Below are 14,390 nucleotides of genomic sequence, written 5' to 3' on the forward strand. Positions count from 1 at the left end.
TTTCATAAAAATTATTGCTAAGAACAACTAGCAGTAGCAGTAGTAGCATTAGGAATACTGGGCCAAACATTTGGGTCTAGATGTTGTAGGAAAATAATATGCAACCACTGCATGAGGTTCACTGAGAACGTACAATGGGGCTTGATTTGTAGCATTTTTATGGAGTGGTTTCTCCTTGCAACCACTAACCGTGTTGTCACTTGCCTCGCTCACTTCTCCTATTAAACTAGACATGGCCATGCGATTGTAGCACTTTCCCTACATAAAATGATGTTATGGCCCTGGACTATTTTGCCTGATCTCTGCTACCTTATGTACTCTAATCATTGTGCATTAGGGCGAGGGGTGTACCCCCACCTCCAGTTCTGGCTCTCCAAGGACTTTTTCCTTAAAGTGATTACGTCACCGTAAATAGTAACAAGAGCCGCAGAGCGTCTGGGCTCATCTGAGGTCTGTTGCTACGGTTATAAACGTGTATGTCAAATCAGGGAGTCCGACAGTAAATCAGGGAGTATTTGACTCCGGACTCCCGTTAGTTTCGCACCCTGCTCTACAGTAATGCAAGATTGCTTATTTGTGCTAAACAAATACTTAATACAAATATTAACAATAAGGAGTTGAGTCCATGCCAATGTGTGGTCAGATCAACCTTGGACATGCATTGACCTACAAGAACGTAGAATGTGTGTTTTATTTATGACGCGATCGTCGCTGCGACTTGCAACCAGTTGCAGAAAATCAGTCGCAAGGCAATTGCGTCGCGTCGTAAGGCTGACCTAAGCCCAGCTTAAATTGACTGCATCACGAATTTTCTATGGTAAAATTTGTAAAATCTTTGTTGCCATTTTTTTACATTAAAAGTAAGAACTAACGGTATTAAACATATCGTCAAATTCTTACCTGATAAGATCCAAAATCCAAAAAACCTGGACGATTTGATATTAATGTTTTATCATGCAGTGGTTGCATATTATTTTCCTACAACATCTAGACCCAAATGTTTGGCCCAGTATTCCTAATGCTACTACTGCTAGTTGTTCTTAGCAATAATTTTTATGAAAAAGAAACCAGGGTGCGAAATTAACGGGAGTCCGGAGTCAAATACTCCCTGATTTGACATATGCAGGAGTCCGTGTAACTCCCTGAAAATTCTGCCATTCTAGCTAGTTCATTCCAGAGCACGGCCCCGCGGAATTACCATATTTTTTCAGTAAAAGTTCAAAGAAACTTTGGCAGACGTGCAACTGCATGAATCTTAAAGATAAGCACATGCGTTATTGTTAATATCTTTAATTTTGAACTTCAGACTGTGTACTCCCTCTTTTTGCGGGAAGGTAGTCTGTTGGACCCCCGTGTTCAAAAGTTAATTTTTACCCCTGAGAAACCATAGAGATTAGAACCACACTTTCCCGTGGTCTCATTCAAAGCAGACACCCAGTTTATTTTCATGCTCTCACCTCTGGAGACCAGAACAATATAGTGCATGTATGCTACACGCAGTAATCATTCATGTATATACGAGTCGTGAAGTCTTGCGTAAAGTGAATGCCATAGCCATTTGTCTTCTTTCTTTCAGCATATCCTTTGGTGTTGGTTCACCGTACATATCTACATGGGAAGTCTCCGCCTCTGCAGCACATATATTTCATTGTAACCGGTTTCAGCATTGAATACTACAACTTCGGTATTATTTTATTTGTCTGTATTTGCTGCCTGTTACAGCTAATTATTGTCACATATTGTAGCTGCACTACTATGATCCTATCAGTCCTAAAGATTATATATATATATATTAGCTTTCATATACTATTTATGAAGGAAACCTGCCAATTTTTAAATTAACTTGGTTTTCATCCAACTGTTGTTATACATTTTATGCCATGAACATGTATAACATGTTGCATGTACATTTTATGTCATGAATGTGCATGTCTTGACAATACTCTGCAGGTAGATAATAAAGTGAAGTGGTATTTAATGTATGCGAACGGCACTATGTAATGTGACATCGTTACAACTAACAGAGATGTCCATCTTTGAACTAACGTTAATTGTTATAAATATCTTATTTTTATTTTGCAGGCAATCACGTGATTCACTCATTTATTTGCATTGCTGTTGTCTATGCAATTTTATACATCTGGGGTGGAACTGCAATTGGTGTAGCTGCAACATTCGTTTTTGCATTTGTAAGTTATAACATTTCACATTAAAGTCAATAGTATTAAAGCACAGAAGTCAATGCATTAAAAGAATAGCTAGGTAAACATTAACTTTACTTGTAAGCATAGACATAAATCATAGGAATTAAAAAGGTAGTAAATTAAATTGAGCAAGCATCTGTGGTGTGTGCGTGTCTATGTGTGATATGTTATGTCTTCATGCCACATTCACAAATGATGTCAATGGATAACAGTTTTGTTCCTATTTCTTTGCAGCCTTACTTGTTTATCTCTTATTTGATATTTTCCACTGATGAATATGACATCAATTGGACGACACCCCACTGTGTCCTCACACTCAGGTTAATAGGTAAATATCTATATATCATACAGTAATGACACTTCTATTGTAAGGTTTACAACCATGAAATTTATGTAGCCATGGTTTACTAGTGCTAAGCCATTTCATGAACCATGGAGTAGGTTTCAACGATTCAGTTTTACTACTGTTTGACCCATAACTCAGCCACACCTAAAATTTTTACACTGCCAACTATGGCAAGAGCTTTCTAGTGTGAGACCTACACCCCTGTTCATTTCTCATTTTGATCAAATTGAACTGCCCAGTGATTTGTCACTGCTATAATGTAGGTATTGTAGTAGTAATATGTTGATGCCAGCGTGCATGTTTTTATGCTATAAATGTACTTGTCTTATTTTCATCACCCCAGAGCATCAAATGAGTGCAGCTGTAAAACGGTGAAAGGTTATAGTGCTATTTTTGTCATTGCCCATCTCCACAGCTCATAACCCAATGTCGGTTAAATGTTCCTTTAGCCTTCCATAGTCAAATTAGCTTCGTTAATCGTATCTATATCTAGCAAGTTAAAACTTCTTGATTTCAGAATAAATTGTACATAATTACTTTTTAGCATTCCATTGAGTTGCATCAATTTTTCTCTTTCGCGTACCTGAAAGCAAACATACATTGGCTTTCACTGGAAAGAAATTCAACAAGGCCTTTCAATTGTTTCTTTAGCACTAGCATTTGACCTGAAAGATGGCCAGAAGCCTGACAAGGATCGCAGCAGTGATCAGAAGCTGGCTGCCCTCGAGAAATTACCTTCCCTTTTGGAGTTATTGGGCAACTGCTTCTTCGTTGGTGGCTGCATGATTGGTCCCCAGGTGAGTATGTGTGAGAGGCGTCTCATTGCATTCTGTCCCTCTTGACGATCGGCAGCCCGGATATCCGCTCGAAGCGCGCAAACGCCGCGCCAGCGGTAACACTAACACGATTTTGCTGCACCTTCAACATCACCTTACTCGGTTTACATATATAACGCAAGCACCAACTTCGCTGAATTGAGGAGTTCTGGCCATTGCACTACGGGTTTCACTACCTAGGTAGCAGGACATTTCCTAGAAATGCTCCTAATTCGAAGTTCGCTACTCGGCGCGCTTGGTTTCGTGTAAAAAACGCAGTTGAACTTTGTTGTTTGATTGTTTTCGTTGATCAGTGTACTACATATAGCGTGCGATAGATGGCGCGCACCGAGGCTATATGCAATGCGTTCCGCTCCCACTTATCCTATAGGCTATAGCTCAGGTGGCAGCTTAGACCGGCTATAACCGGCCTAACGGCTAGACTTGTACCCGGTCGACAGTTGCACACGCTAGACTATCTTTTAGTGAAAATGTTTCTTTCTGTGACGCAGTACCTTGCCTTTGTCTCATCAAGTTCAAGTTCAAGTAATCTTTATTTATAGTCGGTATGTTTAGAACGAAAAAAAAGCGCTGGTGTTGTTTACTCGACTACAGTGTACACAACAAATTGTGTTTACACAGATCTTCTAACCCTAGCAAAGACCGTTTCTTGCAGCTAGTACTAGTAGTAGTAGTAGTAGTACTAGCTCTAGCACTATACTATATAGTAATACTAGTAGCTCTAGTACTATAGTAGTAACTAGTAGTAGTAGTACTGGTACTAGTAGCTCTAGTACTATAGTAGTAACTAGTAGTAGTAGTACTGGTACTAGTACTAGTAGGTACTTATAGTCTAGTAACCCGACCAGGCTGTGTGACTAACGACTAACGTCAATATAGGGTATTCTAACCCTAGCAATACCGTTTCTTGCAGCTAGTAGTCTAGTAGTATAGTTACTAGTACTAGTACTAGTGAGTAGTGGCAGTAGTGTTAGTACTAATACTACCTTCGTACACTCAGGATATCACTGCTACAATGCTAACACTATTTTTAAAGTGGGCAGAGCTCCGGGGAAATGCAGCGAATGGCGATTCTTAAACAGCGTATGATTTGAAAGAGGTAACTGGGTGCACAATCCGCGTACTATTTCGTATCACTATTTTATCAAATTTTCTATTAAATAATGGTCCGATTTTTCTTATGCTTCGAACTTTTTATGTTTGGAACTTATAGTGAAAACGCCTAAGACCACACGTAAATGGAACCACGGCGAAATCAAAAGCTTTGCTCTCGCCCCCCCCATCTGTACGACCACCCATGTAAGTCGCGAGTTCCTCCCACGTGCCAAATGTCTGCCCTCTGTGTCCCCTGCTAAAATTGCCGACTGTTCGCTGGCAGCTATGGACCCGTGCGCCGGCCTATGGATTCGGCGCACGGATTCATAGCTGCCAGCGCTGCATATTGTCGTAGGACGTTGTCGCGGTCGTGTGCGCCTTGCCGCGGAACTGCGCGCAAGATCTGCGCTTAGCGCTTCGGATCAACACCTCCTTTCGGCAACGCTTCTCTAGTATCCCGTCTCATCTGGATTAAGACAGTATTTTGTCACAGAGCAGCTGTTTTTGCATGCCCAGCAGGCTCGAATATACCTGTGAACTCGTGGCACAATCATAGTGTGTATTGTACCCCAATTCTACAACGCTCCTGATACCATGCCTCCCTGCGACTTATCATCTTTCAGGTCATATGTAAACACATTTGGAACTAAAATACGTGTTGCTAAGCACGACTGCAATTTAGATGAGATGAGCACTGTTGCTCTGTGGCACCTGTGTTTTTCTTGGCAAACTTCCAAGTTTTCCTTTCCGTTCGTTGAAGCACCACCCTGCCAGCCTGCTCTGTTGCATGATTGATGAGATTGTAACGAATGTGTTTTTGTGATATTCTAGTATAGCACAAAGCGATATCTCGATTTCGTTTCCGGCGAATTTGCAGATAAGAATGGAAGCCCGCCAAAAAGGTGACAATCAGCATTTATTTTGCCAAGCATGATTGTCATTCTCGTTGATTAAAATCATAGCGATCAGTTCATTATAGGCAGTGAGGAACTCATAGTAGAAAGCCCCGATTATTTCTTTTACTTCATAAAATTAAAGACAGTGTGTGTGTGAGACAGAGGGAGAAAGAAAGAGAGACAGAGAGAGAGAGAGAGAGAGAGAGAGAGAGAGAGAGAGAGAGAGAGAGAGATGAGCATGTAATATTGCATTAGAGAAAAACTACTGCAGCATTTTTAACATAGGCGTAGCATTCTGTTGCATGTCTTAAAACACCGATGCATATCGATTTGCATGTCAGGTTGTCTGGCAGTATCGTGGTGATTCTCCAGTCATGATCATGCTACATGTATTCACTGTGTATTCATAGTGTCAATGCGGCGATGAAGAGAGCGGCTCAGGGGCTGCTCTTTATCACCATCTACCAGACGGCCATGCCTTATTTTCCGGACGAGAAGCTGCTCAATGGAGAACTTCTCGTAAGTCACGCGCATATGGTAGCAACGTGTGGTAGCTGTTGCCGTGCCAACAAACAAGCAATATAGAGTAAGCAGATTAGTACTGGGGCAGATATTTTGTTATTGCAGTAAGTTACTGTTAAGTGTGTGGTTCTTAAAAATTCTATTTAAACTCATTATGTGATTTTGACATTTTAAACGATGCGCCAGTTTTTTATAGGTTTTTTGTTATGCGTATATGATTCCAGTTGCACCAAATGCGAAAAAAACATTTCTTAGCTGCTGATCTGCCCCTGAAATAACAACTACATACGTATTTGCATTAGCATTACGTCGACAATGCACCCATTCGTCCTTAATTTTATTATATTATTGTGATTATTAGGACTGACTCATGCGGAGCCTCATCAGAATATGTCTGTCTGTAGCATGAAGACTTTCATTGTTAGTTTGCAACCTTTTCTTTTCTCAGCAAACCTCGTTCTGGTGGAGACTGCTATATATTGGCCTCTGGGGCAAGGTACAAATCTACAAGTACATCGCATCCTGGGTGATAAGTGTATGTATTAATTATCCCATGACACACAAAATGACATCTATAATGCACTTGCTTGTATTTTGTTCCATGATTTATCTAGAGTGCATTATAGATATCGCTATTAATATATTACGACAATAATAGTTCATTTGATTAAAGAAATAAATCTGGAACATTTTTAAAATGCTGCCCTGTCAAATTTGAAAGGTAAATAACCCATGATAAATACAAGCAGATACCATTGCAATATCTTCTCATTTCTGGTGGAATGATTGAAATACAACACAATCGTGCGATGTGTGTTGTGGTTTGTGCACTAACAAAATGTGTCGGTTTCAAACCGGGAACGTTCTTTCTTTCTGATTTCAGGAAGGGTCATGCATCCTCGCAGGTATGACTTACAACGGCAAAGACGAACAAGGCCACGACAAGTGGGATGGGTGTAAGAACGTTTCTATTCGACAGTATGAACTGCGTACAAGCTTTCAGGGCATAATCGACTCGTTCAACATCAACACAAACAAGTGGGCGCTATGGTAAGCCAAGGTTAGCAGCGTTCATGTAACCCCTAAAGCAGTGGTTCTTAACATTTTTTGAGTCATGGACCCCTTGGAGTATCTGGTGAAAGCTACGGACACCTCCCCAAAAAATGCACATAAGCACATAAACACATAAACACAAAACAATGTTTGTGCATACAATAGGGCTCACTGACCCCCTGAAGCCCGTGGGGTCCATGGACCACAGGTTAAGAACCCCTGCCCTAAATGGTGCTGAAGTAAGATTATGTCCTCTCTAGAGGGTACTGTAATAAGCGAAGGCAACACGGTTCAATGCTATTGATCTGGAGAAGTCATTTAATGTCATTTAAATGCCTATTTCCTCTCTTTTCTACTGAACAGTAAATGTCTCAGCATTTTAAAAACGTAGCCGTACACCCAGAACAGAAGAGAGTAGTGGCATTTGCTACCAGATCTTTACTTGCCTGCCTCATTTTGACAGCTATGTGTACAAGCGACTGAGGTTTGCTGGAAACAAGCTCATATCGCAGTCAGTGACGCTGCTGTTTCTAGCAGCGTGGCATGGACACTACACAGGTTACTACCATGCGTTTATGCTCGAATTCTTCGTCATGTACTGTGAAAATAGGGTAAGGTGTTCCACTGAGAGGTAACGAAATTTGTATGAGATATATTGAGTCCTTTCAGTACTAAAATTCTCAATTTTCTCGGCCAACGTTTGGCCAAAGTGATATGCTCACATATTTTGTTTAATCCAAAAATGTGTGTACTTGGTTGTAGATGTCACATTGACTCAGGTTGATCGATTGCTGTATACCGTATTATGTTTTCTAATAAACCTTGCATCTATCAATTTATTTGGCATAGTTTCACATTAATAGTAGTTAAAAAAGCTATTTACATGAAAAATTAATCAAAGGGAAATTCAAGTAGATTTCTGAAGTCAATTACAGCTTCAGCATTGTAGGCTGAAGGCAAGATTTCTGGCTGTTAGTTTAATGTTCTAAAAACTGGTCTTGGAATTTTCTTGCAGTTCGTAGTGCTTGTGACGAGAAATGCTACATTGAACAAAATATTTTATAAGACGCCAGCATTGCAACCATTTGTGGTGGCTTTCTGTTTCCTGTGGGCCCATTTGTTGACAGGATATACCTTCTTGTCATTCGGTCTTCTGACTTGGACTCGATCCGTAGCAGTAAGTACTTTGAGATAAATTGTTTATTTGAATCATAAAATAGCATCACAGCTTTCACTAAATGCAAGTTGTAGCGGCTTCTCCAATACCTTTGTGTGATTGTGAAATGGTACACGGAAGCTAAATCCTTGCTCGACAAAAAAACTGGTGTTTTGCTGAAATGCGGCCATAGTTTTCAGGTTGGTTGGGTTGGTCTCCTTCCTCCCCATCACCTGCCTTGTTCATTTCCAGATTCCTCATTGCAGTTCTTCATTGCAGGCATTCCGGCTGTTGTACTACATTCCACACATAGTGTGGTTTGGGTGGCCTCTGTATTCTATCTTGCTTTTTGCAATCTTCCCTCCGACCAAAAAGGAAAAAGAGACTGGTGCGACGCAAAAGTAAGTGTTTTACCTAGTGGTACCATCGATCTAACGGTAACAAATTCGTCTAGCATAGTTGGGTAGTGCAAAATGTAATAATAATAATAATAACAACAAAATCACGTGTGTATGAATTAAAAAAACTTGTGTGAATAGGGTCGATCCAAGGACTGTTCCAGAAGAAAGCAACACAAAGAAGGAGCAGTAAAAGTTCTCGTACTTCAAAAAGGTGGGCAATGTATAATTGAGCCAGTGGGACAGTTATTGAGAAAGGTGGGCAATGTACGAATGCTGGCACGCATATTTTTTGTACCCTAGCTGAATTTTTTAACCTGCCTCCTGGACAGATGCAGGAGGTGGTTAAAAGGTGGTTAAAACGACATAGAAAATGGTGCTAAATTAGAAACTCTTGTTTGGTATTCACGACCAATTGAGGACGATGGTGAATGCGTGGTCTATAATGCACATGCAGAAGTGTAGTGGATTGGGTGTGTACCCCCACTAATGCCGCCTCTACCACCACCCTCAATCCACCATCACTGTAACCAACAAAAAATACATAACAGGCATTTGGCAGAGTAGGCATTTGGAAAGTGCATGTTTTTCTTTGTGCATATCTGCAGTACATGTAGATAACCCTTGGGGAATCTATATGACAAAACAAATATAGTAAGAGCAAAATCGTTCCTATCTATACCTTACTCTGACAAACATGGCGGTAAATTTGGGCAGGTATCTTTACTTATACCAGATACATATTTAGTGAATAGTTCTGAATTGATCTGCGATACAGCTGCCAAAACAAACGTCTAATTTTTAATTAAAACGATGCCCAGGGTGTCATTGTGTAGTTAAACCTGAAAGGTGAAAATCAGTCGCCTCGCAGTTTCTGATGCTGGATGCTTGACACAAATGACACATTGCTTGAAATTCCTGATGAAATGACAGCACACAAATGTACACGTGTGGAATGCAGTTTGTGGTTCATTTCTTCAGGAAATGTAACCCATGTGATGTCCCAAACCCAGGAAATGCAAGACGACCTTAAACTCTTCTCAGTTGTTGCCTTTTTATGATTTCATCTAGAATCTCATAAAATGTTATTACTGGCAACCACTACATCCATAGCGTTACATATACATTGTATATTTCTAGCTGGTTCCCTACGCTGCTGAAATAAAAACAAAATATCAATGGTACGTTTGAATCTCTTTCTCTTACCTTAATTTATCGCATGCTATGCTGTCAATCGATGCCATAACAATGGAATTGGGATGTGGAGCTTTTGAATACACGTGTACTTTTGTTCAATCTTTACTTCTGAAATTACAGACCAAGTAATATTGGATTCATGATATCTAGAATATTATGGTGGCAGATATGAGCTTCATTAGTACATCATTATTGCACACTATCGACTCTCATTTACAATAACTTTTTTATATTTACAGGTGAAATGTTTGTTTGCATCACTTGAACTGCCAATTTGTGCAGTTGACTGTAGCACAGGATGGCATTTTATCGTCAGAACTCTACATTCATCACTATAAATGATACTACTTCTGGTAGAGGTATCATGGCGCCCCCAACCTGATGATATCCAATGGTTTCACCTAGCAGTTGCTTAGCAAAATACACGCAGTAAAAGTGATTATTGTTTGTATTATGTTTCATATCCACAATTATGAATGCGCGATTTATTGGTGATTGTTATACAGTCATTTAATCGGCCTTCATTTTGTTTGTTGTTTAATAGTAAACCTAGACTGATGGCTATACATTGCAAACTTTGAAATTATAATTGTTAGGAGAGTGATGTAGCATCTATTTGGGAGGGGGGACTAACTGTACTTATGTTGCCCTTCATTCATACTAAAGGAAGCAGGAGTGAAGGGATACATGAGTGTAACTATTTTTTAGGATGCTGTGTACGTTTAGTTATTGATTAAGAAATAAGAATATTTGTTTGGCAGATTGTCATCCAGGTGGTTGTCTACAGGGGGAGACAGAGGCAATGATAGCCCTGTAACTGGCACTCGACGTGTGTGAAGTATATGGTAGTCGACCATCGTATGCTGTATTTTTCTAAGAACTGTAAACACAGCCATTTTATTACATCACTATTTTAATCGACAATCTGTAGCGTTTTGAAAGAGATACCGCACGAGTATTAATCCAGCGTTTAGAACACCCTCGCTACTGAGGGTGAAAATGCATGGAAAAATTCACGATGGTGCAAAGGTTAAGTAAGCAGTGACATCCTGAAGCTTACGAGAACGTCTGTGACGTGCAATTGTCAGTATAGATGCACAATCTTCGTTTTATCGCATGGATTACAGGTTGACAAGTTTATGGGATTGTGTACGCATTAAATACACTTTTATTGGATACGTGTAATCTTAACATGCAGTCTACTTGTTTGTTCTTTCATCAGCGATGTGAACTCCAGCATAAATAAAATGAGAATATTTCTTGTTTTTAGACAGAAATCGCCTGCTTTGGGATCTGCAACAATCTAAAGATTTAACATCTGGATTTTGTGTCAGTATTTCCTGCAGTTTGTTTGGGTAACTTAATTCTGATTACTTACAGTCTTACTACACAGGCAGGGAATACAAACAAAGAAATGACATGAGATCCACTTCTCAGCATATTTAGTGTGACACAGTTTATTGACCAGCACGTACCATCTGTGCACTACAGAAATGAACGAGACATGATGAACTGATTTAAAAAATAACGACCATTTGAAATCAAATCCTGCGAAATAAGATGACACTGCTCCCTACCAGGAGTGTTGTGAAAAATAATGATAATCATTGATAATTACACAACAGCTATCTACGAGAGAGGAAGTAGTTTATATGATAGGTCAAACTAACAGGTGTGATTAAAAATTTAATATAAACTTTCACTTGGTTTAGCTAAACATCTAGATACTAACATTACATAAACATGCACATAGTGACACTCGTTTTCAGTTACCAGTCATAAATTAACCAGCCTCCATAGACTTTCCATCGACAGGATACAATATGAATACATTTTAATTCATGCGAATGCGAATGCGGATACAATATGAATGCGTTTTAATTCATCAAACGCCACAACTGTTACATGTTCACATGTTCCCTACACCATTTCATCAAGAAAATCTCTATCTTAAATCTCATACCCATTTTTAAAATTATACCCACCTTGTCGATTGTACATCGTGGTACATCAGATATCATGGTTCGTGATATCTGATGGGTCGTGGTTTCGTTTTCTAGTGTACAACGTTAGAGTATCGTAATGTTGCCATAGCTTTATGCAAACGGGACCAGATTCTTATTAGGGTGCATTTTACAGGCGGGGCATGCTCCCCTCCCCCCGAAATCTCTGTGTAGCAAATCAACGTAGTGTTCTGTGTGTGCACTTTGAGCATAACAATATATTTATGAGATACAGGACTCACCACAAAAGCTGTATTGATTCACGAGTTCCAATGTTTACATCGAGAAAAGCATCCTGTATGCTTTGTTGGAACTATACATCTACTCCTGAGAGGGTTACCATCTCTGTGCATATATTTGTACATTCGTGGCATATATTTGTGCAGGCCATGCAAAACAATACGCAAATAAACCGTAAATCATACCATTGTGCCAAAATCTATTAACGAACGTAAGTTTGATAAAGAGATTATTTTCTGAATGCTACTTTACCAAGAGGGTACCACCTACAGCACACACATGCTCAAGGATATTTTTAACGAACAGACATATCAGTTTGTTTACATTTTATTAACTATATTCATCAATTTATTTCAAGGTTTGTTCATGCTAAATGTTGCATTATTCATTGGGACATTTTTATGCGAACGTTAAGAAACGATAATATGTCTGCGAATATTATGCCAGCTTTTTATTAGGGGGATTGCAATTTTAAATGATAACTTTCAATTTCTTTTTTATGTGAATTAGAGATATGCCACATATTAATAATATTAAGATTAATTATTATATAATATAATATTAATTAGTACCAAGAGGACAACCAGTACAAACTGATAGTCGTGTCATTATTAAATAATGCACGAAAATCCAATGAACACTAGGAAAATCAGTGGGACTGGTCACAGAACATTTGGTAGTGTGGAAGCACACTTACTTGCACAGAGTGACACGCACCTAACCTCATTATCCTTGAGCAATGGCTAACACCACAAAACATGTTTATACGCTGAGCTTCGTGAACGCACACACAACGTTACAATCATTTTAAAAACGATTTCTATAAACTCTTCAAGCAACTTTGTGTAAAATGGAAGGAAAGCTGCTGATAAATACTGAAAATGCTTGGCATTCATTATTGGGAATTGGGTGGATGGACGGTTTCAGGTTGAAACAACCTTAGATATATCGCCAGGCGGCACGTCAATCTCTTCACTCCCTGCTGTGTCACCAGAGTCCAATGAAGCTTTGTCAAACTGAAAAGAGTACCAAACTCTAACCAAAATACTAAAGTTTTATGTCTCTATAAGCGTGATCCCACTCACTATATATACACCCCGATTCACCTTAATGGCTCTCAACATTAATACCCTGAAGCTCCGAACTTTGCTTCCTTGTGTACACACTAGGTTCCTCCCTACTATAACCCGTGCACACCCTGATGTACAACACTACTATAACCCGTGCACACCCTGATGTACAACACTACTATAACTCGTGCACACCCTGATGTACAACACTACTATAACCCGTGCACACCCTGATGTACAACACTACTATAACCCGTGCACACCCTGATGTACAACACTACTATAACTCGTGCACACCCTGATGTACAACACTACTATAACCCGTGCACACCCTGATGTCCAACACTACTATAACCTCTATACACCCTGATGTCCAACACTACTATAATCTGTACACACCCTGGTGTCCAACACTACTATAACCTGTACACACCCTGATGTCCAACACTACTATAACCTGTACACACCCTGATGTCCAACACTACTATAAGTATAACCTGTACACACCCTGATGTCCAATACTACTATAACCCGTGCACACCCTGATGTCCAACACTACTATAACCCGTGCACACCCTGGTGTACAACACTACTATAACCTGTACACACCCTGATGTCCAACACTACTATAACCTGTACACACCCTGATGTCCAACACTACTATAACCTGTGCACACCCTGATGTCCCACAGTACTATAACCTGTGTACAACACCCTGATGTCCAACACTACTATAACCCGTGTACACCCTGATCTTCCTCTACTACTATAACCTGTTAACACCCTGCTATCCCTCACCTTGCTGCTGTCGTGCGCCTCGCTCAACCAGTCCTTGTGAGCAGCCTCCAGCCGCAGTCGTCGCACCTCAGCCATGCGCTCGAGCAGCGACCAGAGGCAGTTTCCCGGGAACTCGTTATCGACGAGATTGACAAGGCAGTAGTTGCCTATGATGTAGTCGATCACGCGGCGCGACCTGCTGTCGGCGGGGTAAAGCTTTCCCCACTGTTCCGCCCACAGATCAAAGGCTTCATCCTGCAAACAACAATGCAAGAGGCTATCGTTCGATAACGAATGAATATTTAGTTCGAAGATATCATCTTTATTTCATTGATTCTTTAATAATTTTATCAATTTAATTTATTAACAAGTGCCGCAGAGCGACAGCGCTCTACTGTGGCAGGTGTTCTGATGCTAAACTCACTGGCAAACGAATGAAGAGCACCCTCCCATCACCGCGTTCGCGCTCAGAGCATATATCTAGGATACTACTAATACAGATCTTAAATCTATGATAGCTAGGCTTTGCTATACCGGTAGTACAGTAATAAAGATACAGCTGTGTAACTTTAATGACTTCGCTATATTAACATGTTG

General features: G+C 40.0%; 2 protein-coding genes across 6 annotated transcripts in view; one reads left to right on the top strand and one right to left on the bottom strand.

The window, feature by feature from the left end:
• The window catches only part of LOC106813535 (lysophospholipid acyltransferase 5-like), a 17,253-nt gene extending 6,359 nt beyond the window's left edge, over positions 1-10,894 (top strand). For 2 of the 3 annotated variants that reach the window (XR_001394483.1, XR_001394482.1), the window contains 14 exons: positions 1,577-1,684; positions 2,083-2,189; positions 2,439-2,532; positions 3,202-3,347; positions 5,313-5,383; positions 5,788-5,896; positions 6,348-6,434; positions 6,783-6,949; positions 7,416-7,563; positions 7,968-8,129; positions 8,388-8,509; positions 8,648-8,720; positions 9,647-9,687; positions 9,943-10,894. Coding sequence is in view for 1 of the 3 variants with exons in the window: in XM_014817695.1 (XP_014673181.1) it covers positions 1,577-1,684; positions 2,083-2,189; positions 2,439-2,532; positions 3,202-3,347; positions 5,313-5,383; positions 5,788-5,896; positions 6,348-6,434; positions 6,783-6,949; positions 7,416-7,563; positions 7,968-8,129; positions 8,388-8,509; positions 8,648-8,699 (1,373 nt within the window). In the remaining 2 variants the exon portion in view is untranslated. The remainder of the gene's footprint in view (positions 1-1,576; positions 1,685-2,082; positions 2,190-2,438; positions 2,533-3,201; positions 3,348-5,312; positions 5,384-5,787; positions 5,897-6,347; positions 6,435-6,782; positions 6,950-7,415; positions 7,564-7,967; positions 8,130-8,387; positions 8,510-8,647; positions 8,721-9,646; positions 9,688-9,942) is intronic. The other variant, XM_014817695.1, reaches the window with a different exon arrangement.
• A 234-nt stretch (positions 10,895-11,128) lies between these two features.
• Positions 11,129-14,390, bottom strand: part of LOC106813534 (methylenetetrahydrofolate reductase-like) — a 22,363-nt gene continuing 19,101 nt past the window's right edge. For all 3 annotated transcript variants that reach the window (XM_014817692.1, XM_014817694.1, XM_014817693.1), the window contains 2 exons: positions 13,815-14,048; positions 11,129-12,962 (listed from right to left, as the gene is read on the bottom strand). In XM_014817692.1, the coding sequence (XP_014673178.1) occupies positions 12,870-12,962; positions 13,815-14,048 (327 nt within the window). In that variant the 3' untranslated portion in view covers positions 11,129-12,869. The remainder of the gene's footprint in view (positions 12,963-13,814; positions 14,049-14,390) is intronic.

This window comes from Priapulus caudatus, unplaced genomic scaffold (assembly GCF_000485595.1).
Source record: "Priapulus caudatus unplaced genomic scaffold, Priapulus_caudatus-5.0.1 Scaffold788, whole genome shotgun sequence".
Taxonomy (NCBI): domain Eukaryota; kingdom Metazoa; phylum Priapulida; class Priapulimorpha; order Priapulimorphida; family Priapulidae; genus Priapulus; species Priapulus caudatus.